At 40.1% G+C, this 27,832-nt stretch overlaps 3 protein-coding genes across 5 annotated transcripts; 2 read left to right on the top strand and 1 right to left on the bottom strand.

The window, feature by feature from the left end:
• The first annotated feature begins 62 nt into the window (after positions 1–62).
• On the top strand, positions 63–24,513 carry LOC105188515 (glycosyltransferase 25 family member). The gene is made up of 10 exons (XM_011150031.3): positions 63–475; positions 1,243–1,471; positions 1,844–2,186; positions 2,457–2,576; positions 2,914–3,103; positions 22,502–22,576; positions 22,955–23,012; positions 23,086–23,213; positions 23,360–23,563; positions 23,731–24,513. Exons 1-10 carry the CDS (start codon positions 276–278, stop codon positions 23,894–23,896), a joined length of 1,713 nt encoding a protein of 570 aa, XP_011148333.2. The 5' UTR covers positions 63–275; the 3' UTR covers positions 23,897–24,513.
• LOC105188505 (trace amine-associated receptor 4) lies at positions 2,909–20,728 on the bottom strand. 3 transcript variants are annotated; one of them, XR_003113235.1, is made up of 10 exons: positions 20,506–20,727; positions 17,477–17,631; positions 6,633–7,135; positions 5,889–5,975; positions 5,435–5,576; positions 5,243–5,356; positions 4,829–5,067; positions 4,441–4,628; positions 3,882–4,231; positions 2,909–2,945 (listed from the first exon to the last, which is right to left on the bottom strand). XR_003113235.1 is itself a non-coding variant. In XM_025300996.1 (9 exons), the coding sequence occupies exons 3-9, from the start codon at positions 6,979–6,981 to the stop codon at positions 3,992–3,994; spliced, it is 1,359 nt and encodes a 452-aa protein (XP_025156781.1). In that variant the 5' UTR covers positions 6,982–7,135; positions 17,477–17,631; positions 20,506–20,727; the 3' UTR covers positions 3,702–3,991. The 3 variants fall into 3 exon arrangements, 2 of the variants coding, with proteins under 2 accessions (XP_025156781.1, XP_025156780.1); XM_025300996.1 differs by lacking the exon at positions 2,909–2,945 and having other exon boundaries at positions 3,702–4,231; XM_025300995.1 differs by lacking the exons at positions 2,909–2,945; positions 17,477–17,631 and having other exon boundaries at positions 3,992–4,231; positions 20,506–20,728.
• Positions 24,514–25,190: 677 nt separating the features above from the next.
• LOC105188495 (L-xylulose reductase) lies at positions 25,191–27,385 on the top strand. Its single transcript, XM_011149999.3, has 4 exons — positions 25,191–25,428; positions 26,023–26,452; positions 26,840–26,988; positions 27,107–27,385. Exons 1-4 carry the CDS (start codon positions 25,377–25,379, stop codon positions 27,208–27,210), a joined length of 735 nt encoding a protein of 244 aa, XP_011148301.1. The 5' UTR covers positions 25,191–25,376; the 3' UTR covers positions 27,211–27,385.
• Positions 27,386–27,832: the final 447 nt, after the last annotated feature.

Here is a 27,832-nt window from a genome sequence, read left to right as displayed (position 1 = left end):
TTTTCTGTATACAATGTATATAAAGAATTTTATATTTTTAAGAATGATTTTCCTATCTCATATTTAGAACTTAACAGATCAAATTAAAGTAATTGGGATCGTATATATTTTTCTTGCAGTTGACTGTTTTACCGATTGTGTACACCCACGCATGTGATGATACGTGAAGAGCATCGAGAATGTGTGATTTTCCGTTGTGCTATCTTTTGATATAATCACTGTTTTTGCACTTCGACTTCTTTTTAGTAGTTTGACATAAAACGAGCCTGTCTTATATGTACGTCATGGCAATCTTTCGAGGTTGTTTTTTCGTTCTTTCTGTTATCGGCGTAGTATGTGTAGCTATGTACAACGGGATCTCGAAGGAGCCAACTGTGCTCATTACGATTCTAGTCAGGAATAAAGCACACACGTTGCCATACTTTCTAAGTCTCATGGAGCAGCTGGATTATCCTAAGGAACGAATGTGCCTTTGGTGAATATCATGAAGCGACACATAACCTTACCTCTCTTTCTCACGCCCTCGCCACGTCGGCAAAATGACGAGAACTCACAAAAATCTTTGGAGAGAGAGAGAGAGAGAAAGAGAAATCGATATTAAAATTATAAATACCGAAGTAGTATAAACTGAATAATTTATACGTATCAGTATATACATAATTCTTGAAAATTGACATACTATCTCTTATTGCGAGTTGTATATCAATAATTATTTAAGTGTATCAGTAATTATTGTAGTGTTGTAACTAACGATCAGAATTAATTCCGGATTTATAAGCGAACCAACAGTAAAAAAAATTAATGTATTTCGGATTATTCTCGTTTGTTGAGATTTTCTATCATTAATGTGCATTTCTACTTACTTTCTGTCGTGTAAATTTCAAATCTGTTTAAAATTTTGAAATATGCCGCGATTATATTGCGATTGAAGCGGAGGTTACGCGATCGATTGATCTGACTTCACGTCAAGAGCGCGAAAGTGCCGCCATATTGTTTCATTCGGTTTGCGCTTTTCTATGTTGAAACATGATTATTCTGTAAGTATTGTTCTCAATTGCCTGGTCTCCTCTACATGATTCTCTAGTTTTACATTTAACAGAAAATTGAAAAGATATTTGTAAGAAAAGATAATAACAGATTCAAACATAATTCGAATACGAAGGGGGTGAAAGGCAGGAGAGAGAGAAATTTGTCTTTAGATGCTCAAGAATCCATGAGACAATTTTACATCGATCGTTTCAGGATATGCAGCGACAACAATGTGGACAATACTATAGAGATACTAAATAAATGGATCAATTCGGAAGGCAAGAAGTATCATTGCCTGAATGTTCATTTAAACGCAACATCGATGGGGTTCGAAGATGAGAAGACGATCACCGATTGGTCATCCCGTAGATTCGCACATGTAATAAATTTGCGCGAACAAGCACTTAATTACGCTAGACAAATATGGACCGATTTCATTTGGGTAAGTTAATTTTATGATTTCAACAACGCAATAAAAACATCTTACGATGTTCTTATACATCGACCAATTGTGTATAAATAATTAATGTTTGACTGTTCTTTTTATGAATATATCAATAGCTGTTTTCCTTATAAATGTATACAGTATCAACTATAAAATTAAAACATTCTTTTGCTAATAATTTGATACTGAAGCAACTTTATATTTTTCTTTGTAAAGACATAATTTGTATTAATAATAAAATTTTACTAATTCGCAGTTATACATCTTATTTCCTATTAGATTTACATAATTTACATTTTATATTTCTTTGCATGTTTTATGCATATAAAAGAAAGCATTTTTAAAGCAAAAGGCGATTTCTTTTTATAGATGCTGGATGCCGACGTTTTTTTAACCAATTCAAGCACTTTACGAAACTTGGTTTTGAAAGGAGAAACTGTTGTAGCACCTTTATTGAAATCAGACGGCATGTATAGTAATTTTTGGGCTGGCATGACAGCGGAATATTATTACGCACGCACAGATCAGTACGAACCGATTTTGTATCGCGAGGAGATCGGCTGTCACAATGTGCCCATGATCCATAGTGCAGTTCTTATAGATTTGAGAAGATACGAATCCGATCATTTGACCTATAAGGCTGAAAAACTGATCAGCTACGATGGACCCGTAGACGATATTATAACATTCGCTATAGGAGCGAATAAATCGGGTATGTAAAGTTATGATGGTTCTTTTTTCTCGAGATGTTTTAGGGAAAAAAAAATTTTTTTTATAATAGGATACTCTGTTGGGAAAAGGTTGACTCTAAATTGTTAGGGGATTTATTGTTTTTCTACATTTGTTTATTCTGTGATATCCTGCACAGTATTTTGAAACATCGTTGATGTGTGTACATATATGTATGCATGTATGTGTGTATATATATATATATGTATATTTTATATATATGTATATATAGATATATTGTTTTGTGTCATAGATGTGCCATTATTTGTATGTAACGACGAAATTTATGGTTTTGTCATGGTACCCCTGGAGAAAGATGAGACTATCGCGGAGGATATGCAACGGTTGATTAACACGAAGGTAGAAATGTTGGGTAAGTTCACACATTTCTATGACAATATATGATATATAATGTAATTATAAAACGTATAATATATAATATATAAATTAAATAATATATTACGTAAGTAACAAAATTTCTTTATAAAAAGAAACAAGTAATATATAAGTACATTAAAATTTAGATAAAGCATACAAATAATTTCAACACATGGAAATTTCACATGGAAATTGATTATTTCTAGTTATAGACGAGACAGTACATTTGTACTTTGTGTTCAGGATATATAATACCCGAGCAGTGATTTTTTATAGGAACGATACATTATGCTATCTCGTAGTACGCATTCACGTGTGTATTTTTTGTGCAGCCCACAGCGACTATTTGCCACTGTCAGAAGATCTGAAACAATATGTAACATATCCGGAAAAGGACACCTTCAATCTGGATTACATTTACATGATAAATCTGTTGAGAAGACCGGAGAGACGTAGAAGGATGCAAAAACTTTTCAAGGAATTGGGCATTCAAGCGGAGATTATTGACGCCGTGGATGGTAGGTGAGTCATGACAATAAATATTTTTTTATATAAATGTAGAAATCCAAAAGCAATTGAAACACGCACATGATTTAACCTTATTGTTCTGTTCTGCTTCATCCTCTTCGACTAATCTACGTTCTTAAAACCCGACAATACATGCAATTACTGATTTTAATATTTTTTTGATTTCATGATTAATTTCTTTTTTTTTCCTTTTTGAAGATATGTATTTATAAAATATAGAAAAGGAATATCGTATGTAAATAATATCGGGCTTACTTCTTAACATGATAGTTAAATTTTTTATGTTATTCTTTCCTTCTTTTTATCTATTTAAAAATTCTATCTTTAGCAATTAATTTTAAATGTAGATCAAATTTGTTTTATATCGATGTGTTGTAAAATGAAAAAAAAGAATACCATTTCACGACATTTCCATCACAAAATAATCCAAATTTATTGTATATCTGATCAAAATCGTACTTGAACATTTGAGGATGTTCTTTCAGCTGAACTTGAACGCAATGAAAGTAAAATGAACAAACATAACAGCAGGGTTAAGAATATCGAAGCGCGATATGACATGATTTCACAATTATACATACAGATTGCGGCCTTAAGGAAAAAACTTTTATCACGTTTAATGTTCATAAAAGTCGGTTTGGGTCCGTTGTATGAATTACAAAATACGGTTACAACGATGCGTTAACTTGAGAGACAGTTATTACAACAACTTTTAAACTAAAGTGTGGGAAATGTGGAACAGGAAGAATTAATACGAATTTTAATACGCTACCAAAATGTTGTCGTAGCCATTATATCGCTCTTTCAGCGCTGATCATGCCGACTCATGTTTGCACAAACGTTCAGAAACACAAGAAAATATTTTCGCAGCGTTTCTCACATTTACACGAGTGTATTGCCACATTCGCGTACGTTACAAACCGTACAAGTGTAAGTGCTCCCGTTTCGAGCTCTTTGAACGCTGACGTTATGCGAAGATCGACAAGTTCCATTCCTCGACTGGGAATGTCTGCTTCGTGTTTTTTCGCTGCTATGAACTCTATTGATACCCCGATTGGTGGTAAAACCGGTGAGCGCTGTCACCCATTCGCAGAAGGAGTTGCGCATTCGCCTTGTGGCTGCCTGAGAAAATTTAATGCAATTTAATAAATTTAGAAAATTTGGTTTTTAGCATACGATACGATATTTATCTTAAATTGAGCGAATCAGTTGAAAAATCACACACACGCACACATGCACATATGAAAATATAAGTTGAAAATTTCACGATGTTAGAAACTTCGCCGGTTTCCTGTAAAGTTTTTCTCTTTTTTTTTTTACATGACAATTACCTTAATTTCGTGCATTCGGGCGGCGTAAATAATTGGATTCACCAAGGTCTTCAGGATTATTAGACAGTTGATTATCGTGTAAATGAAGAATGTGCTGTGTCCTGATAGCCAATTAAATTGCAGCAGACAGTCCTCGCATACGAGCATGTACATTATTACTCCGGGCATCCAGCCGATCAGGAAGCTTCCTTAGAAATTGCGAGCGGTAGCGTTAAAGACTTTGTGTTCAACGGATTATTTACGGAAGGATATAAGACGTGAAGAAATCAAAGATGAGAACTGCGATATTATATAACATATACAAGAGAAATATTTCTCCCGCGTACATACATCGAGAACTTACTTTGCCACTTCGCTCGTATCTTTCAAAGCAACTTTCTCTGCTTACCAAGTATGAACAAAGTTGTGTGGACCGCTTTGACGTTTTTCGCCATCTGCCTGGAAGTGCTACGTAACGCTTCCGATGCTCTCGGGCGAAAAGATGATCCCGTTCTGCGAAAACGCAGTCTCGTGGCTTGATGTTTCTTTACTATGCAAAATATGTGAACGTAAATGCAAACCATCAAGGCGAACGGCCCGAAGAAGAGGCTGCTGAATAACATTCGAAATTGCTTGTGATATAAGAACCTGGAAGCACGACATGGTAGTTTTATTCGATATGTCTGATCGTGTTAATTCGATACCTCCGCGCGATATAAATATTGAGTATGCGTGTTCACAAACATATCTACACAGACACATTAAAAGGAAGATACTTTGTACGTGCATCAGCGAGAGGAATTTTCAGCGGTTTTTCACTTACGCGTTCTTCTCGCACCCTACGGACTGGAAACCTTCATTTTCGATTAAACTAAAATACAGCGCGAAGAAGAAGATTGGTAGCACCCACAGCAGGACCAAGAGAAACGTAGTATTTCTTAAAAGAAGAAGGAATATAGATATTTTCATGCCACTCGACGGAGCTTCCCGACGAAAGGAGGCGAGTGGTGATTACCTGTATGTCATAATTGAAAGATAATGAAGAGGTTTGAGGATGCCTAAGTAGTGATTGATGGCTAGAGCCATCAGATGAAAGACAGTGATTATCACGCCTCCCAATCTTACTGCTTCAAGTGCCAATAGGAAACAGCTTACGCCTAGAAGCAGATTCTTCGATTGGTATTTTATTTCCGGAAAAATATTTGTACGCATATGTGTCTTCGATTTTAATATGCGATGTGTTTTATGACGAGAAAGAATTCGATAAACAGAATAAGTTCTTACAGGCCTGTTATCAGGAAAAAGTTACACGCACATTCTAAAGATGAAGATAAAGATTTCACTGTTTTTTATCATCTGCTAAAAGTCGGTAATCTTTTTTAAGTCTGGTTAATCAACAACTTTAGATCGAAAACAAATTATCAATGGCTGTTTTGCAAACCGAGAATACGTCGAGGATAAAATTTTACCTTTTAATTCAATTCCAAGACCATAAGGTATAAAACTATTCATGATCAGTCCTATGCCCAGAGCAGTGCTGGAAAAAGCGTCCGCGCCTGCAAAGGCACAACGAAGTTACAATTAAAAATATACCTACAATTTGAACACGCGTCAAATTATCTTCAGTACCGCTTCTTTTGCAGCAAAAACGTAAAAATAAAAAAAAACTCCCCACTTCCAAACAGTTCTCTGACAGATGGGAACTACTTTTTATCTAATTTCAAGTGTTCTCTTGATTTTTTTATTCACTCGATCTCAACTTTATTTTAACGTAAATTAACTTCCAAGTTTAGTCAAGATAAGTGATGTTGCGGATCAAGAAGTTGCCGGAGGGGGAGGGAGGATATGGAGTCTCGCGCGTGAAATTTTTATTAAGGAAAAATAATTTAAAGAAGAGCGAAAGGGAATCCGTTGATGAAAAATGGCTCGAAAACAGACGGGTGTGCAGTTCACAAGGTGGATTATAATTTTATTCACTGAAAAGTATACGAATTAACGCGAGCCCTGTGAAACGGAAGATTGAAAGACAATATTTTCACCCGCTAAGAATATCGCGGTAAACTCGCGCGATTCTCCATATACTTATTAATGCACAACCTCAGAGGCACGCTGCTTGTTTGATCCAACGTTTATCGCGACTGCCACGAGCTATTATCTCATTGCGGATTAATTAATTTTTATAAATAAGAAAAAAATTCACGCGATCACTGTACCTGCCAGACTCAAGCTGATGTGTAAGGTTGGACTGAGCGGCCGTTTGATCCAAAATACGCTCATAAGAACCTTGATATTTATGGCGATCGAAATAACGCAGAAAAGGATCAGCGGCGGTGTTCCATACAAATAAAGTATACCGTTGACGTGTCCGATACGACTTTGTATGTCCGCTCCCGCCGCCGCCGCCGCCGCCGCCGCCGCCGCCGCCGATTCATCAATCGTTATCATCTTCTTGGATTCGATCGACCCTTCGAACCTCGATCGGTGGAGCAGCGGGGTCGCGTGTGTCGGAAAATTCAACGTGCCATGCGCACGTTGCGTTGCGAAAAACTCCTCGGGCTGCATGATTATTCCCTATCACTTCTCCAGATTGCCCGTCGATGTTCATTATCCTGACGTCGACGTGCTCGCGTATCGTTGCCCCCGCATTCTTACAGTACCGAGCATCTCGAGTTTCCGGTACATCAGCTGATTAATTCACAAACTTGAATATCCGCGCCTGAAAGTGCAATTTTTATCAATGAGGATTTTATGACCCAGTTGAAATATAAAATATAAAATTATTTTCGAAATATATTAAATTAAAACAAGTAGACAGAGAGAGAGAGAGAGAGAAAGAGAGAGAGAGAGAAGGGGGATCTATTCCGACGTCACCAAGTGTCGTCTAAAATTTTACAATTGTTTCTTTCGCAAAATTTCTCTTTTATGTTCGGCACTTTCGACGGTTCGTCGCGTTTTTATTTAATATAAAATATCATTTTAACGACGCGTATCACGAGTGCATTTCCATAGGCTTTCGGCGATAGTCAAACATAAACAGACTAAGTATCTAATTATTTATATATTGAGAAAATAGAGATGTCAGCAGAAAATCCTTCCGATAATTCGGCCGCGCTTGTCGGTTCGTTGCCTCGGAAGAGAATTTTCGGGGTGATTTCGTTCGCACCGAAATTCGAGCTATTCCGCTAGTTAGGCCGTCGAAACACGATGATACACCTTCGTCCCCTCGCATATCTCTTATTTTATAGCCCTGCTTGCGTGTAGGCAGAATAAGTTTTTAGGATGAATCATGTCGTTGTGTCGTTCCCGCACCCGTAAAAGATAAAGAAGTTTCGTGCGTAACACCTGCGCGCTCGTGACACGTAGATCCGTGACGGCATCGAAAATTTTCCACAATTGTTGTTAATCTCGCAAACGCCCGCGGATCACTACTTTGCTCGCTGGAAGGAATGATAATTGACGAGAGAAACAGTTGCCCACACGCACGGGGCAACAAATCTAAAAGCCGAGCCTAATTTGTGAAGAGCCGTTCTCTCTTTCTCTCTCTCTCTCTCTCTCTCTCTCTCTCTCTCTCTCTCTCTCTGTCGAGCCGATGAAAACCGTTGAGTAGAAAGTTCACGTATTTATTATAAGTATTACGACAAGAAATGTACGTAACATAAGTTTTTACATGTTAAATTTATAAAACTTACCCTTTTAAACAAAAAAGTAAAAGAAGGCGCCAAGTACAAGCGCAACACGTATTGTGTTATTTTTAGAAATTTCAAATTCAAATTATTTTTTTAAGGTATATATGTGTACATAACATAAGTTTTTACAAGTAAAACTTATCAAATTATTTTTCTTTTAAGATATATATGTACATAAGTTTTTATAAGTAAAAATTATATCGTGTTATAAAAATTTAACACGTTTATTAATAGTGTCCAATGTTTAAAAATAATATCTTTTTAAAGGTTATTATTATTCAAGAAAAACCTAACTACAAAAAATGTCCATAACATAAATTTTTACGAGTAAAATTTATCATTATTTATTAGAATACTGAGTTATATGGTTCTTTTACTTGTTATTATAACAAATTAATTATTATAACAATGCAATAAAAAATATTTAATACAAAAATCTTGGTGCGGCTGCACCAAAAACTATATCGAACTAAAACTTGTTTAATACATACATGACAACATTTTTATTATAATAAAATGTACTTGTAAATTCTCTCTATACATAGTAAAATACAATAGTAAAATATAAACTATTTCTTTACAAATACATCTAATATAAAATACTCTTAAAATAGGTATGTCAAAATAATATTCGAATGTATTGAATATTAATAATATAACATAATCAGGGTGTGTTTCTTTCGAATGGATACCGCATCGTAATTCAGTTTTGTGCCAACGTTGTAAACATTGCAGCTTGCATCATCAGGGCTAGGAGCTTCGATACTGAGTCTTCCTGGTTTGTGGTTGTCCTTATATACTCTTCCATTCTTCTAAGTGGGGGTTGAGAGAAATGGGGAATGAGATGGGGAAAATGTTCCGACCAATCATATTAATTGGCCAGCTGGTCAATTAAAAACCGAGAGGACAGCGTGCCAAATAGGGTTCACCTGAAGACCCTTATCTCGGTTAACATTGTTGGGATGTTTCAGAATTTCCAATCCTTCTCGATGTTTTCTGGCGTAGTAGTTTTGTGAGGAGTCCAGAATGGTTGTTTTGTCACACTGTACGGTGTGTCCAGCCTCCATCCAGTGTTCAGCCAAGGCAGATTGAGAAAAGTGATCGTATTTGATACATCGCTGGTGTTCTTTGATCCGTGTACAAATCTTCCTCCCGGTTTCTCCTATATATACTTTTCCGCATGCACAAGGGATCCTATACACACCTGTGGTGCGATTCTATAACTCGTTATTGAAGTTAACGACACTTTCGTTATCGTTGCGTAGCTTTTGTATACCGTAGAAAAGCTGCGCAACGATAACGAAAGTGTCGTTAACTCCAATCACGAGTTACAGAATCGCACCACTGGTGTGTCCAAGTATGGTTTCTCTTTCAGGTTGGAGAGTAATTATGAGATCTTTTTTGGTGGCTTGAAAATCACTCTGATGTTATGTTTGTTTAGAGTCCTGCCAATACGTTCTGTTGTACCTTGAAGATATGGGAGGACAACCGTCTTGTTCTTTTATCTTTCTTCCTCTGATGACTCAGTTTTTCTTCTTCCTCTGGCTCTTGAGTGTTGTCCGGATCCGAAATTTTGTTCTTCAGTTTATAGGTTATTCGATTGATGTCTTTACTCCTGTATCCGTTGTTAGTTAAAGCCCGATTGAAGTGTTCTAATTCTTTATCTAGGGAAGCTGTTTCAGAAATTGTTAGGGCTCTGTAGACCAGGGAACTGATGACAGATTTCTTTTGTGTTGGATGGTGATGAGAGATTGCGTGTAGATATCGATCAGTATGTATGGGTTTTCGGTAAACTCGGTGACTTAGTGTACCATCTTCGTTCCTTCGAACCAGTACGTCCAGAAAGGGAATTTATTTATTTTGTTCCATTTCCATTGTAAATTGACTATTGAGATGCTGTGAATTTAGGAAGTCGAGAAATTGGGGAAGCGTTTCCTTGCCATGGCTCCAAATGACAAACGTATCATCCACATATCGAAACCATACCGAAAGATTAAGAGGTGCGTTCTTCCGGACTTCATTCTCAAAGTGTTCCATAAAGATGTTGGCAATGATCGGTGACACTGGAAATTCCATTGCTGCTCCTGATGTCTGTTCGAAGAATTCCTCTTGGAACTGAAAGTAAGTAGACGTTAGGCAATGTTGTATTAAAGGGAAGAGGTTGGCAGGAAGTTTATCGGATTTCTTAATGATATTTAATGGATTGGAACATTAGTGAATAACGAAACTATATCAAAGCTTATCAAGATGTCATTAGTTCCTGTCTTCATCTTTGTTATCTTCTTTATGAAATCCATTGAGTTCTTTATGTGTGAGTCATTGAGTCCAGTGAGTTTCTGGAGGGATTTTGTGAGACAGCAGGCTAGTTGGTAGGTAGGTCCACTGATATTGCTAACGATTGGGCGTAGGGGGACCCATTCCTTGTGAATCTTGGGAAGACCATACAATCTGGGTGCTGAAGATTCTCAAGGAGTTAAATATTTGATAGTTGGCGCAAGGAGACCTGAGTTTTTGAGCAAAGCAGCTGTTTTCTTTTCTATGCTCGAAGTTAGGTTGCGTTTAAGTTTCTTGTAGACTTTGTGGTCTGAGAGCATAGTATTCACTTTGTTTCAGTACTCTTCCCTATCCATAACCACTGTGGCGTTTCCTTTGTCGGCTGGTAGGATTAGGATCTTGTTGTTCCCCCTTAAGTTTTTGAGTGCTAGACATTTCTCTCGACTTATGTTCTGTACGGGAGCTTTGGTCTTGCGGAGAACGTTAACTATCCGATTTCTGATGTCGTTGCTAACTTCCGGAGTAAGATGGTAGATAGCCGTCTCCACTTGACTGATTATTTCCTCTGTGGGAATACTGACTGGTGTAACTGCGAAATTGTGTCCTTTGGCGAGGATGGTGATCTCAGATGGAGATAGGGTTTGTTTGCTTAGGTTCTTTACTGTATCTGCGAGAACTGGAGTTTGGGCTTGTGGATTGATTTTGTTGTACTTTTCTTTCTTCTTCCGCGTTTTTTCTTCAGAGGAGTGAACAGCTTGTTCGTGCGGTCCAGTATCTGCCATAGTTTTTAATTGACCAGCTGGCCAATTAATATGATTGATCGGAACATTTCCCCTACCCCGTTCCCCATTTCTCCCAACCTCCACTTAGAAGAATGGAAGAGTATATACGGATAACCACAAACCAGGAAGACTCAGTATCGGAGCTCCTAGCCCTGATGATGCAAGCTGCAATGTTTGCGAAACCTCGGCACAAAGCTGAATTACGACGCTGTATCCATCCCGAAGAAATACACCCTGATTGTATCAATGGCCGCGAAAGTCAAAAACTACTAATAATATAATATAATATAATATAAAACTAATAATATAATATATTTGTTGAAATTAACTTGAATCTATCGTACACGACATGTATTATATTTATAGCGCGATATTGAATAGTTTTATTTGAACTTGAAATTCCATATGAGTGTAAAATATATAATAGCTCGCGCACATCGCAATCGTTCGTTTTTGGTTATTATATAATAAATTATAAACTTTCACTATAGCATATACATATCGAATGTGTATATATTCTACATATTTTGATATTTTTTTATTAAAAGATGTTATTCTTATTATAATTGACGAAGTATCAATAATATCTAATTTGGCTTTTATGTACATACATCTTCGATATAGTTTTTGGTGCAACCGCGCCAAGACTTTTGTATTAAATATTTTTTTATTGCATTGTTATAATAATTAATTTGTTATAATAACAAGTAAAAGAACCATATAACTCAGTGTTCTAATAAATAATGATAAATTTTACTCGTAAAAATTTATGTTATGGACATTTTTTGTAGTTAGGTTTTTCTTGAATAATAATAACCTTTAAAAAGATATTATTTTTAAACATTGGACACTATTAATAAACGTGTTAAATTTTTATAACACGATATAATTTTTACTTATAAAAACTTATGTACAATATATCTTAAAAGAAAAATAATTTGATAAGTTTTACTTGTAAAAAACTTATGTTATGTACACATATATACCTTAAAAAAATAATTTGAATTTGAAATTTCTAAAAAGAATACAATACGTGTTGTGCTTGTACTTGGCGCGTTTTTTTACTTTTTTGTTTAAAAGGGTAAGTTTTATAAATTTTACATGTGAAAATATGTTACGTACATTTTTTGTCGTAATACTTACTTGTAAATTATCTTCACCTAATTCGCCTAATTCGCCTATTACCTACACCACTTGCGTTATAAATGCTATTGTATCAAGCGGTCCTTAAAATTGAAGAGCGATCTCTCTGGACGACGAGTCAATAAGCACCGGTATTGATTTTTCGATGGCACAGCTCATTACATCGTTTGCTCAGCATCAGCTGACCGGCAATCAAATGATATGCGTCATAACATACCGTGACACATACCAACAGTATTCTCACCTTTTTATGCCTCTCTCTCTCTCTCTCTCTCTCTCTCTCTCTCTCTCTCTCTCTCTCTCTCTCCTCTCTCTCTCTCTCTCTCTCTCTCTCTCTCTCTCTCTCTCTCTCTCTCTCTCTCTCTCTCTCTCTCTCTCTCTCTCTCTCTCTCTCTCTCTCTCTCTCTCTCTCTCTCTCTCTCTCTCTCTCTCTCTCTCTCTCTCTCTCTCTCTCTCTCTCTCTCTCTCTCTCTCTCTCTCTCTCTCTCTCTCTCTCTCTCTCTCTCTCTCTCTCTCTCTGTCGCACATTTTCATTTCCTGTATTCTAGCAATATTCTTCTCTCTTTTACTCTCTATCGCTTGCTCACTCGCATTCGCTGCTCTTTGCTTCTTCAGCGCGCTCGTAACACCTCTGCAGCTGGATTCTGTAACTCGTTATTGGAGTTAACGACACTTTCGTTATTGTTGCGCAGTTTTTGTATACAGTAGAAAAGCTGCGCAACGATAACGAAAGTGTCGTTAACTCCAATTACGAGTTATAGAATCCAGGACCTGGTGTCGGAAAAACGAGATACACAAATCCCATCTCCTCTGCGATTTAGCGTTTCTTACTTTCTTACTGAATCGAAATTTTCCGTGATTCGGACTTTATCTTAAAATATATACACTTGGAGACAACGTATACGAAAAACACTAGGACACTTTTCTTCCCATTTTTTAAGGCCCAATCGATTGGGGGACTGAAAAAACCTCGATCGGTTTAGCCATTGCTGAGATATGAATATCTCACCTCGTTTCAACTCGCAGTTTCGCGTAATATAGGCACGGTGTGCCTCTTGATATTAAATTTCCAGACGGTATTTTATCATTTTTGCTAACTCAGATTTCAGATTTCAAGAGGTATCCTGGTAATTATCGAAGTCGCAATTATCCGCTCGAAGAGATCCGAGTAGCTCGCACCGGATGTCCTCTGGAAATGCCAGGGAAGTAATTAGCGAGGTACATGCGATCTCGTTAATTTGGAAAGAGTTGCTTGAGAATTTCCAACGAATTTCATTTTTCTTCCATGAATACGAGGAATATTCATATCTCATCGAGAAGTAGAAGAATCGTGCGAAGAGAGCGGTGTTTTAATATCGCGGATGCAATTGTGCGATACAATGTTACGAATGGCCCGACAAAAGGTAAGAGCAATCTCCCAGGCAGCACAGACTTGTAAGGGATGTCCAAGAGGCGTTTTATTTTCCTTAGCCATCTCTTAGACGCGTCCTCAAGGTATCCTTTGGAAGTCTCGGCGCTGTCTGGCGGGCACGAACGACACGCTCCTCTTTTCAAAGAGGATCCGCGCACAGGTTACCGGCGCGAGATACGTCCGGTGAAAAGCCGCGTAACACCAATAACGTCTTTTAATCAGGGGACGTTTGCGTGTAATTAAAGGGGAGGGAGATAATTCTCCCCTTTTCTTCGGCGCAAACATTCGCGGAAATGGTCCCGGCAGGGAGACATCCACGCTCATTGTTCCGCGTTTTATCGTCTATCGCGCTTTCGCGCGGGTTTCATTTTGCCGCGCCGCGCCGGCGAGACGTCTCACCGCGCTTTCCTTTCTCGAACAAGGAGATTCAGGCGGCCGCGGTGACACGCTTTTGCGGTCCGGACGACAAACGACCGCGCGACTCCTCACGTTTGGCGGCCCGGCCGGGTCGGATAACTCTCTCCGCCGGGGTTGCTCTCTTTTTCCCTCAGTTATGTTAAATCGTCCGCGGTGGAAGAGCGGATAAGGCGGCGACGCGAGGAGACGCGCTAAATCTCGTCCACGATTGCTTCGTATCGGAGACACGACGGCGCGATATCTCGGCGCGCGGCGGTCTCTCCCGTGGGTGAGAGATATTTCAGGAGAGAAAGGATAATAATGTCATTAGCGTTAGCGCGCTTGACGTATAGACGGAGTAACGGCGTACTAAGAATAAAAAAGGCCGGCGGGCTGCTGATGAATAATTTCTTGCTGCGGCGAGAGGATGCTGCTGGGGAGAGATCGATTCATGACAGGCGCGGTGCGCACTCGAATTTCTCTTTCAGACGCGGTGAGTTATTAATGAAGCGGCTGAGAAGCGCGAAAATATTTTCAGGCGTGTGATCCTGCCGTAATTGTCCCTCGTGCCATTTTTACGGGTGAGTCCTGTCGCCGTGTTTGCGCGCTGCAATCGCGAAAACCAACCGACCGAGAGTTCCTTCTTCGTTTGACTTTAAACGCAGCAGCTTTCCCGCGCTTTCTCTCTCTCTCTCCCCCCCCCCCACTCTCTCTCTCTCTCTCTGTTCACTTCTTCGATCAGCGTATATTATTTTTTTCTAATTCAACTTGAGACTTCTCGCAGCAAGAGAAACGGAGCGAGCGAACAATAGCGAGGAACAACGAGAAAGATTGATCGCCACGGATCCTTCATGTCGCGTCCGTTCAGGACAATGTATAGGATTTTCAACAGCGCAATTTGGCATATGAGGTGATATTTCTTATTGAAGAGCGGGATAGCGTTTTCTCGGTGAAAGGTCAAGGAAGAAAAGGCGGCCGGCTGGGAGAGTAAAAACTATCTTTTTTATTTCAAGGATGCGAGTAACAAAATCTCAATTTTCCATCTTATACAAGCTTTATGTGCGTGCCGTGCATTTATGTAGCTTTCCTATCGGAAGCTATTTCGCAGTAAAATTTCAGGATGGAAAAATGCGAGTCATGTGAGAAAAAATGTGATTCCGAGAGAAAGAAAGGAACCTTATCAGAGGAAACATCATTTTGATTTTCAATAAGAGAAATATCAGCGTGTTGAAATGTGTTCGCTACCGCGCGAGAGAAAACGTCCTGCATAAAAGGATATATTTAATATGGCGCGGTGCATGTAAGCTCTCTCTCTCTCTCCCTCTCTCTCATGTTGCGTGCGACACGCACCTTGCTTAAAGCTACAAACTGACGTACATCTAATAAATATTCTCTTCGCTCAGCGCCGGACACACACACACACACACACACACACGCACGCACGCACGCACGCACGCACGCACGCACGCACACACGCACACGCACACACACACACACATAGGTGCGCTCTTTAAATTTAAAAATATAAGCGCTTTATTTTTTACCGCGTGCAGCGCGCGACTGTGCTCGGTTCACGTTTCGCAACGTGGCAAAGCGTGAACAATATGAACACCAATAACAAGTTTAATTAGCCATTAACGATCGAGGGTACGTGTGAAAAAGTTCACCGGCGGCGATGTAATCGTGCCAACGGCGGCGAGCACGTGTGTATCGCGAGGCCGAGCCGTAGAAAGGCGAAAGCTGCACAAGCAAGATAATACGTCGTGCGCGCGATCGTATCTTTCTGCGAGCGTCGGGGACGATAGTGGCGGCAACTGGGACAGCCAGGACTTCTAAAAGGAGACGTATTAACGAGATCGCGCGTATCGACGCGGGACCCTTGACGTTTCTCACGCCAGATGCGAATCGAATCAAATGCGTTTTCGCGATATCGCCGAGAGAGAGAGCTCCATTAATGCCGCATTCGTTATGCAGTTGACAGGTCGGGCCGGGTGAGTGATATTTTTGCGCATCACGCCTATTCCCATACCTTATCGTCTGTCCATATCTATTTCTATCGGAGATTTTATTACGCGCCCGTCTCTCTCTGTCCCGTGCGCGCGCACTTCTGCATTCCATCAACGTCCACCTCGTTTCGTCGCGGATTAACATTTGAATCTGCGAAGAGCGCGGTGCAAATTCGATGTTTGGGTACATCGGATCTAGGCGCTTCGGATTCGGAATGAAAATTGTTTATTCGAATTTATTTTCAAGTTGTACAGTCCTACGAAGAGTTGAGGTTTTCATAGAAACTGTCTCTTTTAAGTTATATGAAACTTTAAAAAAGGTCGCCGATGTTATCTATGCTGTAACTTGTGAGAGAGAAAATGTGTGTGTGTGTGTGTCTGGCCGTCCCTCTTCATCTCGTTCCGCTTCACTATTGTAACCGTGCGCGTACCCCCGGTGATAAGTATCCCATCAAGGGCAACGTTACCACGCGTGGTTCACGGTGCGAAGGTGGAATCGAATCGATAGACTTTCGCTCTTCGACGCGTAAAAACATACACGTGTCGTAACGAGATCGAGATCAGCGCGAAACGATGATGACACGGATTTTTTTTTTTTTTTTTTAGGGAACATCGAGTAATTTCACGCGACCGGTTGTTAGTTGATCACGATCGGCCTCGACTGGCGACGTTAATTGCTCATTAATATGTGAACGAATTACCGGACGGGACGGATGCATTCGCGAGCGGTTGGCGTCGTGTGATATCGTCCTTGCGATTTCCATAATATTCCATAGCAGTATCGAGCGTGACCCTCACATCTTGCAGACGTTTCATGGTTTCTATGTGTTTTGCTGATTCAGTGGTTGGCAGAAATCCCGCCCTAACGCGCAAGAATTAAATTTTGCAGAGTGGCAAAGAATTGGCGTTTTGTTTTCTTATTTTAAGAGGAGTTTTGAATAAACTTTTATTTAATCAAGTTCTATCATCTTCTTAAGTTACGAGGGAAATTACGACGAAGTTTTTTACATTGTTTTATACATTGAATATAATTTTTTCTCTCTTTTTCTCTCAACTTTACTTTTCTCGCGACGAGACTGCCGATTATTACATCAAAGAGCTAATTAGAAATGTAATATGTGGATGTCAGACAATTTTTTAAATGAAATCGTTTTTCTCCTTTGCTCCTCTCTCTCTCTTCCTCTCCTTTCTCCCCTTTTCTCGTATTTTTCATTAAAATTGTTGAAGATTACAATTCCCGTTCTTTCGTGAAACTCATCAAAACCAACGGACATACTGAACCGGAGTGCAAAAATTTCGAGTACAATTCGCCTCCCCCTTTTCTCTTCTATTTCTATTTCTCAATCCATTTTTCCGTACCTGCCGATTTTCCTTATCTGTCTGAGGTCCTGTAACTGTCTCAATAAAATCAGGATTACGCTGTCCGTCCTCGAATAATTGTTACGAGGTTCAGTCAACACTGTAGATCCTTGCGATAACTTGGTCCATATAAATGTCGGTCCGGGAGTTTCCGTCTGCCGAAAGCAGAAACAAGGGGAAAACAAGTTATAAATAGCCGACATACTGGAACTTTTACGGACAGTCGAACGCCTTTGATTGATTAGCCTTGTGTTGTGCGTTTTAATGATTATATTTGTCGCCCACGTATACGTCCGTCGTTTCTAATTACACCCAACTCTGTATCGTGTAATATCGTAATGAACGGGCCGAGGAGGACCGGCCCGGTGGTGTAAAGCCGACTACCTACGTGCGAAACTTAATGTATATTGCGACATTTACGTAGATCCGGCACCGACTCGAATCGTCCTTTTAAGAAATTAAAGGAACGCAAGCGGAATTCATTTTCATTATTACCGCGCCATTTAAGAAAGAGGAATGTATACGCGTGGTATTAATCGTTCGAGATACGTACTCGAATTCAAGTATGAGATAATGTCTCAGTGTTAGATCACAAATTTTGAGGGAAACTTCGGCAAGTAAAAGCGAAGACGAGTGCTGCAGCGAGTAAAATCGCAAATGCAATTCGGACGTGATCATTTTTCAACAGGGGGATGTAATTGTACGGCCGTGCACCGATATGATCGTTGGACATTCCTCGCAACATTATATACTTTTACGACGATTGGACGATGAATCGCTTAGAAAAAGCCAGGTGAAGTCGGCTCGCCGATCAAACTATTGTTATGTTTCAGTGACTTCTGTTCGTGATACTTCGTGTACCGACAGCATGAAAGATCGATGCCCGACTAGTTCGTGAGTTGCGAGAGCCAGCGGCGAAGTTTTCTCTTCGCTCGCTTTAACTACCACCTGAGGATAGGTGGTTGCGCGTGGTCGCGGGATATCGCCAACACGTGTTGCGTCTTCTACATAATCCACAAACTCGAACGAAGGGTCGATCGCCCTCTCTGCCTTCTATCGTTCTTCGGCGAAATTAGGATACTGTCGGGAGTATTACGTTGGTCGTCGAATGGGAGAAATGTGCTCGGTTACATCAAACGCGATCATAAAAAGGGAAGAAAAAGAGAGAGAGAGAGAGAGAGAGAGAGAGAGAGAGAGAGAGAGAGAGAGAGAGAGAGAGAGAGAGAGAGAGAGAGAGAGAGAGAGGGGTGAAATAGTACAGTAAATCGTGCGCTTCCGTGCGCGTTCTTTCAGAATAAAAGTTATGTCGGTTCCTATCGTATCATCTATTCGCTCGCTCGCACGTGTGTGTACCTACGTAGGGGATGATCGAAACAATTCGGAGCCGAATGTGAACGAACGTGCCGGGATACACGCGCAAAACGCTTTTGCCGTATCATCGAGCTGTGTCAATAAAATGGAATGAGCGTTTCCGCTCCTACTTATCGAGGGCAATATATCGGAGATATGAGTGACCGGTATTATGGTCATTTGCTTACTGCCGAAATTGAAATTTGTTTCTTCCCCTCGCCTGTTCATGGCGCCTTATTTTTACCGCCGTATCATTTGCTATGTGCTTTCTTTCTTTATCTTTCCTTTTTTCTTTTTCTTTTATCAAACCGAGTCAGCTTTTCTCAAGCAAAAATATCTCCCTCGTTTTTACCAGCGAGTATCATTACATCTCGCGCTGTATGTGTTTTCTTTCCTTATCTTTCCTTTCTTTTTATTTTTGTTTTATCAAATCGATCAGCTTCGCTTAACCAAAAATATCCCCGATGGATGCTGGGATAGTTTGAATAATCATCGACTGAGAATATGTTAAAGAGATAACAAAACTACCATTTCTTCGTGTTTCTTCGATTAATTCCAAACAAATTTTAGCGACATTTTCGCGTCTACTTCGCTTTCATCCACTTTTACGACACATCGGATCTTTTCGGAACACGCGTCGAGTCTTGCATCGGTGGTAACTCGAGTGCTGTTTGATTTAACGGGGGCAGCTGAGTGACTGAGCGAGAGTCTCTCACTAAAATAGATAAGATATTTACCTGATCATCGTATACGTTTTTAGTAGCTACATTTAACCCCTCGAGAACAAATTTTCTTTTCTTCGCAGAGAGAGAAAAATGCGTTATATTTCAGTGCATTGTTTAATCTTTCGACGCTACGAAGCTCCTACGAATTTCGCATGCTGCGATTCGTTTACAAATTTATTATTTCGCAACTTATTTCTTTTATTTCTTCTATCGTTTTTTTTTTCTTTTATCGTAGCAAAATAAGCGGGTTTATTCAATCATACCATATAAGTCTAGTAAGACATCAGTGATTTGCTTTTTTTTACTTACGTTTTATTATTGCGTGTTTATTATATCGTATTTTCGAAATATCTATTTTGGACACCTATATTGATCGCTAGCCGTACCAAATTGTGCGCCCTATGGGGAGACAAATTTTTATCTCTTCATGTTTTATAAAAGCGACGCAACATCCAAGCGATGTATTATTCTTAGACAGGAGAGGACGCGAGTTATTTGTTATTTTCACTGTTGAAATTTTTGTTACATTTATTGCTGATAGAGAGAGAGAGAGAGAGAGAGAGAGAGAGAGAGAGAGAGGGGGGGGGAGGAGAGCGACGCCTGAAACTCTATGAAAAAGGTGACAATACTATTTTTATATCGGATATGACTGAGTGGCTGGTAAATAAATCGAGGCGGGCAATGAATATGCGCGATAGAGAGAAGCCGATCGCGCGCGTCAATCCCGTGAAAATAATTTAACATCAATCGCGGGGAGAGCGGGTTCTCCAATTTTCCACGTTACCGTGCGCGCGCGCGCGCGCGTAACGTGAACGTCGTTTGCGAGTGATTAATTAACGTTTAATTCGGAGTGAGAAACATCGTGCGAGAAACCGAATGCTCATCTTTGCGATCGGAGGATGAATATATTTAGAATTCCGATGCATGCGTGCGCGTACACACTGACATACGTACCTGCGTTAGTTTTTCTTTTTTCTCTCCTCGCGATCTTCTCCCTGACGTAATTCCGCCGTGTCTTTGGCCGTCAGTGACGTCAGTTATTCATATGCAGCCGTTATCGTACACGATCTTACGGCTTCCTCTCACTCATTAAAATACGATGCGACACGGATGGGGTGAACGTCGATGGCGAACTAAAGGATTTCGCGGCCGGAGGAGTCCTTTTGAAATTTTCCACGCGCAGGCTCACGGCGCATCGGGCGCAAAGCACGGATGTCGCGTGTAAAAGAACACTTTGATGTATGAAATAAAAAAAGGATCTGCCCGTGGTATATCGATAAGCGTTAGACGACGCGGAAGATTAAAATACATCCTACGCGTGGCTGTCGTCTCGAGAGTAGCTGCACCTCGCAATCGAGAAATATTGATCACGTTGTTGTGCTCTGAACTCGCACGATTATATCACGACGCAGCGTCTCTTGTCGCGTCATTATTCTTTTTTTTTTTAATAATCGTCGGCTTCCTTCGATTAACGTTGAATGAATTTCACCTGAAAAACAAATAATTTGTCGAAGCGCAGGTGAAATGCGAAAATCGATGACTGAATCGCGACTTTGTTGACAATCGTGTTTAATAATCGTGGATTTCCTTCGATTAACCCTGAATGAATTTCACCTGAAAAAAGAATGATTTGTCGAAGCGCAGGTGAAATGCGAAGATCGATGATTGAATCGCGTCTTTGTTACGATTGTGTGTTGGAATTATTGAAGTACCTCCCCTGTCTTTCTCTCTTTTGTTTCTTATATTTGATAGATTTTTATTTACTTACCTTTCGTATATTTTTCTCAGTTTTCATTTTGCGATTATTTTGCACGGCGACAATTGAAACGAGCACAGATATCCCGCAAGACAAAGATACGAGAAATAATAAAAATTTCATTTTTCACTCGCGAGTAAACAGGCTTGACATTAGCGGTACAATGATGAATTCACAGAAGTTTCGCAAAGGAAGCGCCGGGCTTAATCAGGCCGCCACGACGGTGCTCTCAGGAGCGAATATCCTTCTTAGAAGTGACCATTCAGAGATCAGAAGTCTGACGTAGGTCGAGCTAATCTCGACTGACTGAGCGCGTAAATTTGAAGCCGCGACGTATAATCCTTATTATTATCGCATCGTTCGTAGAATCCATTTGGAAAATGTCCTCTTCCTCCTTCGTTCCTTCCTCCTGTATTCCCCTAATTTTCATTGGGTCGTTCAGCAACACAGTTAATATATTATTATCGCGCGAGCGAAGGGGATAATATTATCCGACGACGGTATATCGCTCGCGATCTCCGTACTTCTCGATCTTTACTTCTCGCTCGGCGAGGATTGGCTGGTATGTAATTTCCTGCCCAATTGCGAATAATCACGAATACCTTCGCTCGATCCTGTTCCTGACTGAAGCTTTATCGAAGTTCTCGATGACTTTCCGCTTTTTCTCGCTTTGCTAATTACGGCCGTGGCATGCAAAAAATCGCAAGCAATAAGGCTAGGACTATTAACGATTAGTGCGACCTATTTCTACCAGAGCGATCGAAATGACAGGTATTTGGGAAAATGTATGTAATTATACTTCGATTTATATAATCCCCAGCTTTTATTCGATAAAATACTGCCTCGCTTATGTGCTCGCTGCTGAAAATATTAGTCGCCTCTTGCGTCACTTTTGAACGAAATTGCAGTGATACTAGACGACGCAGGAACTACGAGGAAAATATCTTCACGTTGGAACGATCGAGCGGTAAATTGGGAGTCGTTCTAATTGACTCGGCGGAAATATCGGGCGGGAAATTAATCGTGCGTATTTACTGCAAATTAAGTCCGGCGTGCTTTCGCTCGCCCCGTAAACGTAAGGGGAATGCATTTCTCCCTTCGTATCTCCGCCGTGTCATTCCCCAGGAAAATATCGTCGTTCTCTTGGCAGATTTGCGTCCTTCATAAATTTAATATTGCCTTATCATTCTTCAGGACTTTGAACGAGAGCACCCTGAAGGAATGGGGCGTGAAACCGATGCCGGAATATGCGGATCCTTACCACAAGAGGTGAGGGTGACGGCAAGAATTTAATTTAATTATTTGAATTTATATTTAGAAAGAGATAGATAGATAGATAGAGAGAGAGAGAGAGAGAGAGAGAGAGAGAGAGGGAGGGAGAGAGAGGGAGAGAGAGAGAGAGAGAGAGAGAGAGAGAGAGAGAGAGAGAGAGAGAGAGAGAGAGAGAGAGAGAGAGAGAGACAGAGAAAGAAAAAGAATTGGAGCGAATTGAGTCTGTTAATTGGCAAATGTACTCTGGGTGTAGCGCGAACGTAACATTATGTATCTATATAGGAACTGCGGCGCATAAATAATAAATTCAATTCGCTCCCTTTTCGGCTCCTAACGATCGACTCCTGTAATTTCGTGTAATTACTTTTCGTACAGGCCGATGACGACGGGCGAGATTGGCTGTTTCCTCAGTCATTATGTCATATGGCAAAAGGTAATTTCTTTTGAAGAGATTCCTTTGCGCGGAGATATTCGCCGGTTACTCACTAAGACGTTGGACATATTAGGTGTTGGAACATGGTTACAAAGACGTCATGGTGCTGGAGGATGATGTCCGCTTCGAGCCGTTTTTCCGACAGAAGGTCCGCTACGTCTTGACCGAGTTGTCCGATCTCGATATCAAGTGGGATTTAGTGTGAGTTTCTCGGCGAAATTTATCTTCCGATCATTTTTGCAAGGGAAAATCTTGTTCCCCGCCCGACTCGAGTTTGCCGTTTGAGCGATCGATACGACCTGGGCAAAGGCTACACGCCGACACACGATTAAATCTTTACGTTCCAGATATTTGGGTAGAAAGAGACTGATGGAGTCGGCGGAGAGCCGAATACAAGGCTCCAAGTTCCTCGTGCGAGCGACATACAGTTATTGGACACTTGGCTACATTCTGTCGAACAGCGGGGCGAGAAAACTTGTCGACGCTATGCCTCTCGGGAAATTAGTTCCTGTTGACGAGTATCTCCCTATACTTTCGGATGCGCACCCCAAGTATGCGGAGTGAATAAACATTTCGTGGCCATTTCGAGCGGAGACGGCAACTCCGAATTTCCGACGACGGAACAAATTGCGCGATGTCAAAATTCCGCGATCGCGGAAATTCGCAGTTGCCTTCGCAACGAGTCTTATTCGACGTGTGACAATTGTAATTTCGTTAGGAAGCAGTGGGCGGCGCAGTTCCCCATTCGGGACTTGATTATATTATCGACGAATCCACTTCTGATACATCCGACGCATTACACCGGCGAGAATGGATACATCAGCGACACGGAGGACTCCAAGATCGTGCGAGACAACGAGTCGCAAACTCGAGAAGAACTATGATCCACCAGAAGCTGCGAGATGAAGGAGAACTAGAGTTGTCTAGTATATATTCGCAATTCGATATCGACGCAATTAATTAGCGAATTGAACGGCAGATTTGATGGTAAAGCGAGATAAAGGCTCGCGAATACACACTGCCGACCAGTCAATACTGTTCGGATTTAGATGTGAACGTACACTTTACATTTCAGCAAAGATAGTTGCCATTTATTTAGAACAGATTTACATTTTAGCTCGACGTCTAGCATTTCGCAAGATCTTTTTTATTTAACGTAGACATGCTCGTTTGATTCGCTCGATGAGTATCGTATACCGTACATACGTGTACACACACGCGTTTTTATATTTTTATATATCGTATTAACATTGCGAATACAAGTGCGTAATGTTGTGTAAACGTGCCAATATTTTCAATATATTTACTTCAATATTACAACCTTATTATAATTATGCAGTGTTCCAAAGAATTATCTAATTTTTTTCAGCTGTCTGTGACAAAATTTTTGATTGATTCTTGCGTGTTATATATTTCGGCAAGTGATTTAATTTTGTAACGAGGGTAAAGAAAGAAAGAAAATAGGTACGGGCAAATGAAGAGAGATGAAAAAGGAGAAAAGAGGGAGAGGAAGAGATTATGAAAAAAAAAAACGGGTGAAATTTAACCGTGTTTGTAAAAAAATAAACATTTTTCAGTCGTTTAATTTTTTATTTTTTTCAGTCGTTTAATTTTTTAATTTTTAATTTTTCCGCGTCAGATTGTCTCGCTCGTATTAATTAATCGATCAATCGACATTGTTGGAACAGAGGTTGTTATCTTAAATTTTTCGTATATCATCGCTTGTTTTTGACGCAGCATACTCTTGAAGCAAATTGACGACTCTCGCGCAATCGTTAATGTAATTTTAAGTCGTTACACATTATCTGTTACTGAAGAATGAGATTAAGCGATATTAAATCTGCCGCTTCTCACTAAGAGACGCGTCAGGGTCGCATTTCGAGATAGTACATCTGTTCTTTTTCGCTGCACTGCTGCACTGGTGCAATAAGTTAGAGTGAAATAAATATATATTTGTCTTACTCTAACTTATTGCACCAGTGCAGCAGTGCAGCGAAAAAGAACAGGCCTAGTAGCAACAACAGCGCTGTATGTCACACCAAATATTGTATCATCATAACATCGGCTTAATTACGTTCTTAAGCCCCTTGCACAATGCCAGGCGACAGGCAATAAGAATAAAAATAGACCAATCGCAATAGATTATTCTTGTAATAGTCGATTGTGATTGGTCTATTTTTATTCTTATTGCTTGTTGCCTGGCATTGTGCAAGGGGCCTTACCAATTCGCTCTTATTGACTCCTCATCGCGTGCCATATTTGCGTACTGCTGTGGGAAGAAGAAAACCGTGTCAAAGATCGGAGATAAACACACAAAGTTCTTGGCATCATCGTACAAAATACGGCAGACCACGACCGACGACCATGAACATCAACTTTGAGGGAAAGCGTATTCTCGTGACAGGCGCTGGTCAAGGTACGCGTTACAAATATAATGTATATATTTATGTCTTGACATTACAATTCGGATTATTTGTACATTTTTCAATTTTATGCATATGTACGTAAGATTGAAAATCGTGAGAGATTTTCATGAGGAACATGCAAAATCGTTATAGAAAAGTGTATTTTAAGAAATAAAAAATCTATCTGATTAATATTTATCATCTGATTAATATTTACATTTAACTATCGAACTTCGTCTCATAATTAAGATGAAGTTTGATAGTACTTACACGAAATATTATTGGATGATCTGTAAAAATAAAGATATAGAGATTCCATAGAAGTAATCCGAAATGCTTTCGAAAATAACAACAACAACAACAATAATAATATAATAGAGGTTTAATAAGTTTAAGTTTTTAGCTTTATAATAGTGAAAAACATCTCGTTTTTTTGCTTATAGATATAATATACAAAATACTTCTTTTGCAATCTAATTAGTACATATACGAAAGGGGACACGAGATTTTTAGTTTCAATTAGACAAACTGCATCGTCTACTCTCTTTCCTTTTTCGTGATGTATTTATCACGAAGATATTTTACTTACGACGAAATTGCAACAGGTATCGGCAGGGATCTGGCCCTGCGCCTCTCGAAGTACAAAGGACAGGTGTTTGCGCTCTCGAAAACGAAGAAGAACTTGGACAGCTTGGCTGCGACCGACCCTAAGATTCGGACGATCTGCGTCGATCTTTGCGAGTGGGACGCGACCAGGAAGGCCGTACAGAGTGTCTTGCCGATCGATCTCCTGGTCAACAACGCCGGTGTCGCCGTACTGGCACCGTTTTTAGATGTCACGCCCGACCAGTTCGACCTGATTATTAGTGTCAATGTGAAGGCTGTGCTGAACGTATCCCAGGTTGTGGCCGGGAGCATGATCGAGCGAAAAAGTGGCGGCAGCATCGTGAACATCTCGTCGCAGGCCAGTCAGGCAGCATTGAAGGATCACTCCGTTTATTGCGCATCCAAAAGCGCTCTTGATATGCTGTCGAAGTAAGACAATTAACATCATCGTGATGTGGGAGGAGAACTCGAACTTCGGTCATTATTGACAGATGAGTCCTCGTACTTCGCGACGAACTGATGTGAACGAATAAATGTGAAGTATATGCTAACCAGATATGCTAACCGGAAGGGAGAAAATTCTTAAATATTTATGAAATAAAGTGGATCGCTTTGGATTTTCACCTAGCTATAGAAATATAATTGCGCGTCATCTTCTGCTTTATAGTTTCGCGAGAAGTCTCGTTTGTTTCCAATCCCTCGTTCGACTCGAAGCCTGTCGATGTCTTGACACTTCTATTGAGAAGACATCGGTCCTAATCTGGTCAAGCCAAGAATATATCTCACCTGATATTATATATTTGATCGTATTTGCAGGGCAATGGCTCTTGAATTAGGTCCACACAATATAAGGGTCAATACAGTTAATCCTACTGTCATCATGACGGAAATGGGGAAATTGGGTTGGAGCGATTCTGAGAAGGCGCAAAGTATGCTCAGCAAAATTCCGCTTGGTCGATTCGGCGGTACGTTAATATGCTTAATTTTAATTAACGACTAATCGAAGATCTTTGCGAATATTAATAAGCATAAGTGTTTCAAAACGAAGACTATTGCTTTAGGGTGTCGTAAATGTTGTTGCAGAAGTTGACGAGGTGGTGGATGCTGTCGTATACTTATTGAGCAATCGAAGTTCCATGATCAACGGGGTTAGTTTGCCTATCGACGGTGGTTTCTTAGCCACATAAGCAGACGTCGTAACGATGATTCATCACCTTGAAGAAAGAACGTTCGATGGGTAGGCAGACGTCTGTTCTCAAATTTATAACCCGAGGAGACCCCGATGAAGTTATACGTCCGTGGATTCTGGATATGACTGTTCACATGCTACACTTATAAAAAAATAAAGAAAGGAAATAAGCAGTTGGTTGCAATTGATATTAATTAGTGTCAAGGATTATCGAGCAAATTTGAACAGGAGGTTGATGAGAGAAGACTCACGTGAGCTTCGTTCATTTCGTTTAATTGAAAAAATGCTTCGTTTCCTCTTTTCTTCACTCTCAACTAGGTTCGACAAACAGGCGATGACAAAGAAGGCCGCGAAAGGGCAAGACACGGCCACACGCATATATTCGAGCACGGACAATATACTCCTCCGATGAATACTTCCGAAATGCAGCACTCACAGGTGCGATTCGCGAGACCTTCTCTGTCACGGCGGCTGCACTCGATCTAAGAACGCGAACGCTTCTTTCAACTCCTAATTTGTTCCTACGGTAAACATAACGTAGTGAAGAAACTAAGGCGGCTTGCTGAGATGAAAACAATACAAATTGTTGACGTTGCACAGACACAGACACACACACACAC

Source organism: Harpegnathos saltator, unplaced genomic scaffold (genome assembly GCF_003227715.2).
Source record: "Harpegnathos saltator strain DR-91 unplaced genomic scaffold, Hsal_v8.6 scaffold4, whole genome shotgun sequence".
Taxonomy (NCBI): domain Eukaryota; kingdom Metazoa; phylum Arthropoda; class Insecta; order Hymenoptera; family Formicidae; genus Harpegnathos; species Harpegnathos saltator.
The sequence above is the reverse complement of the archived record's forward strand: the minus strand, read 5'-3'. Positions and strand labels throughout refer to the sequence as shown.

Excerpts from the sequence above, each read along its gene's own strand:
- LOC105188515 (XM_011150031.3), top strand. The coding sequence starts at position 276 with ATGTACGTCATGGCAATCTTTCGAGGTTGTTTTTTCGTTCTTTCTGTT. Across the intron at positions 2,577-2,913 it reads CACGAAGGTAGAAATGTTGG|CCCACAGCGACTATTTGCCA; the intron begins GTAAGTTCACAC and ends TTTTTTGTGCAG. Across the intron at positions 22,577-22,954 it reads GCGGATCCTTACCACAAGAG|GCCGATGACGACGGGCGAGA; the intron begins GTGAGGGTGACG and ends CTTTTCGTACAG.
- LOC105188505 (XM_025300995.1), bottom strand. The coding sequence starts at position 6,981 with ATGCAGCCCGAGGAGTTTTTCGCAACGCAACGTGCGCATGGCACGTTG. Across the intron at positions 5,976-6,632 it reads CATCAGCTTGAGTCTGGCAG|GCGCGGACGCTTTTTCCAGC; the intron begins GTACAGTGATCG and ends GTGCCTTTGCAG. Across the intron at positions 5,577-5,888 it reads TCTTGGAATTGAATTAAAAG|GCGTAAGCTGTTTCCTATTG; the intron begins GTAAAATTTTAT and ends ATCTGCTTCTAG.
- LOC105188495 (XM_011149999.3), top strand. The coding sequence starts at position 25,377 with ATGAACATCAACTTTGAGGGAAAGCGTATTCTCGTGACAGGCGCTGGT. Across the intron at positions 26,453-26,839 it reads GCTCTTGATATGCTGTCGAA|GGCAATGGCTCTTGAATTAG; the intron begins GTAAGACAATTA and ends TCGTATTTGCAG. Across the intron at positions 26,989-27,106 it reads TCCGCTTGGTCGATTCGGCG|AAGTTGACGAGGTGGTGGAT; the intron begins GTACGTTAATAT and ends ATGTTGTTGCAG.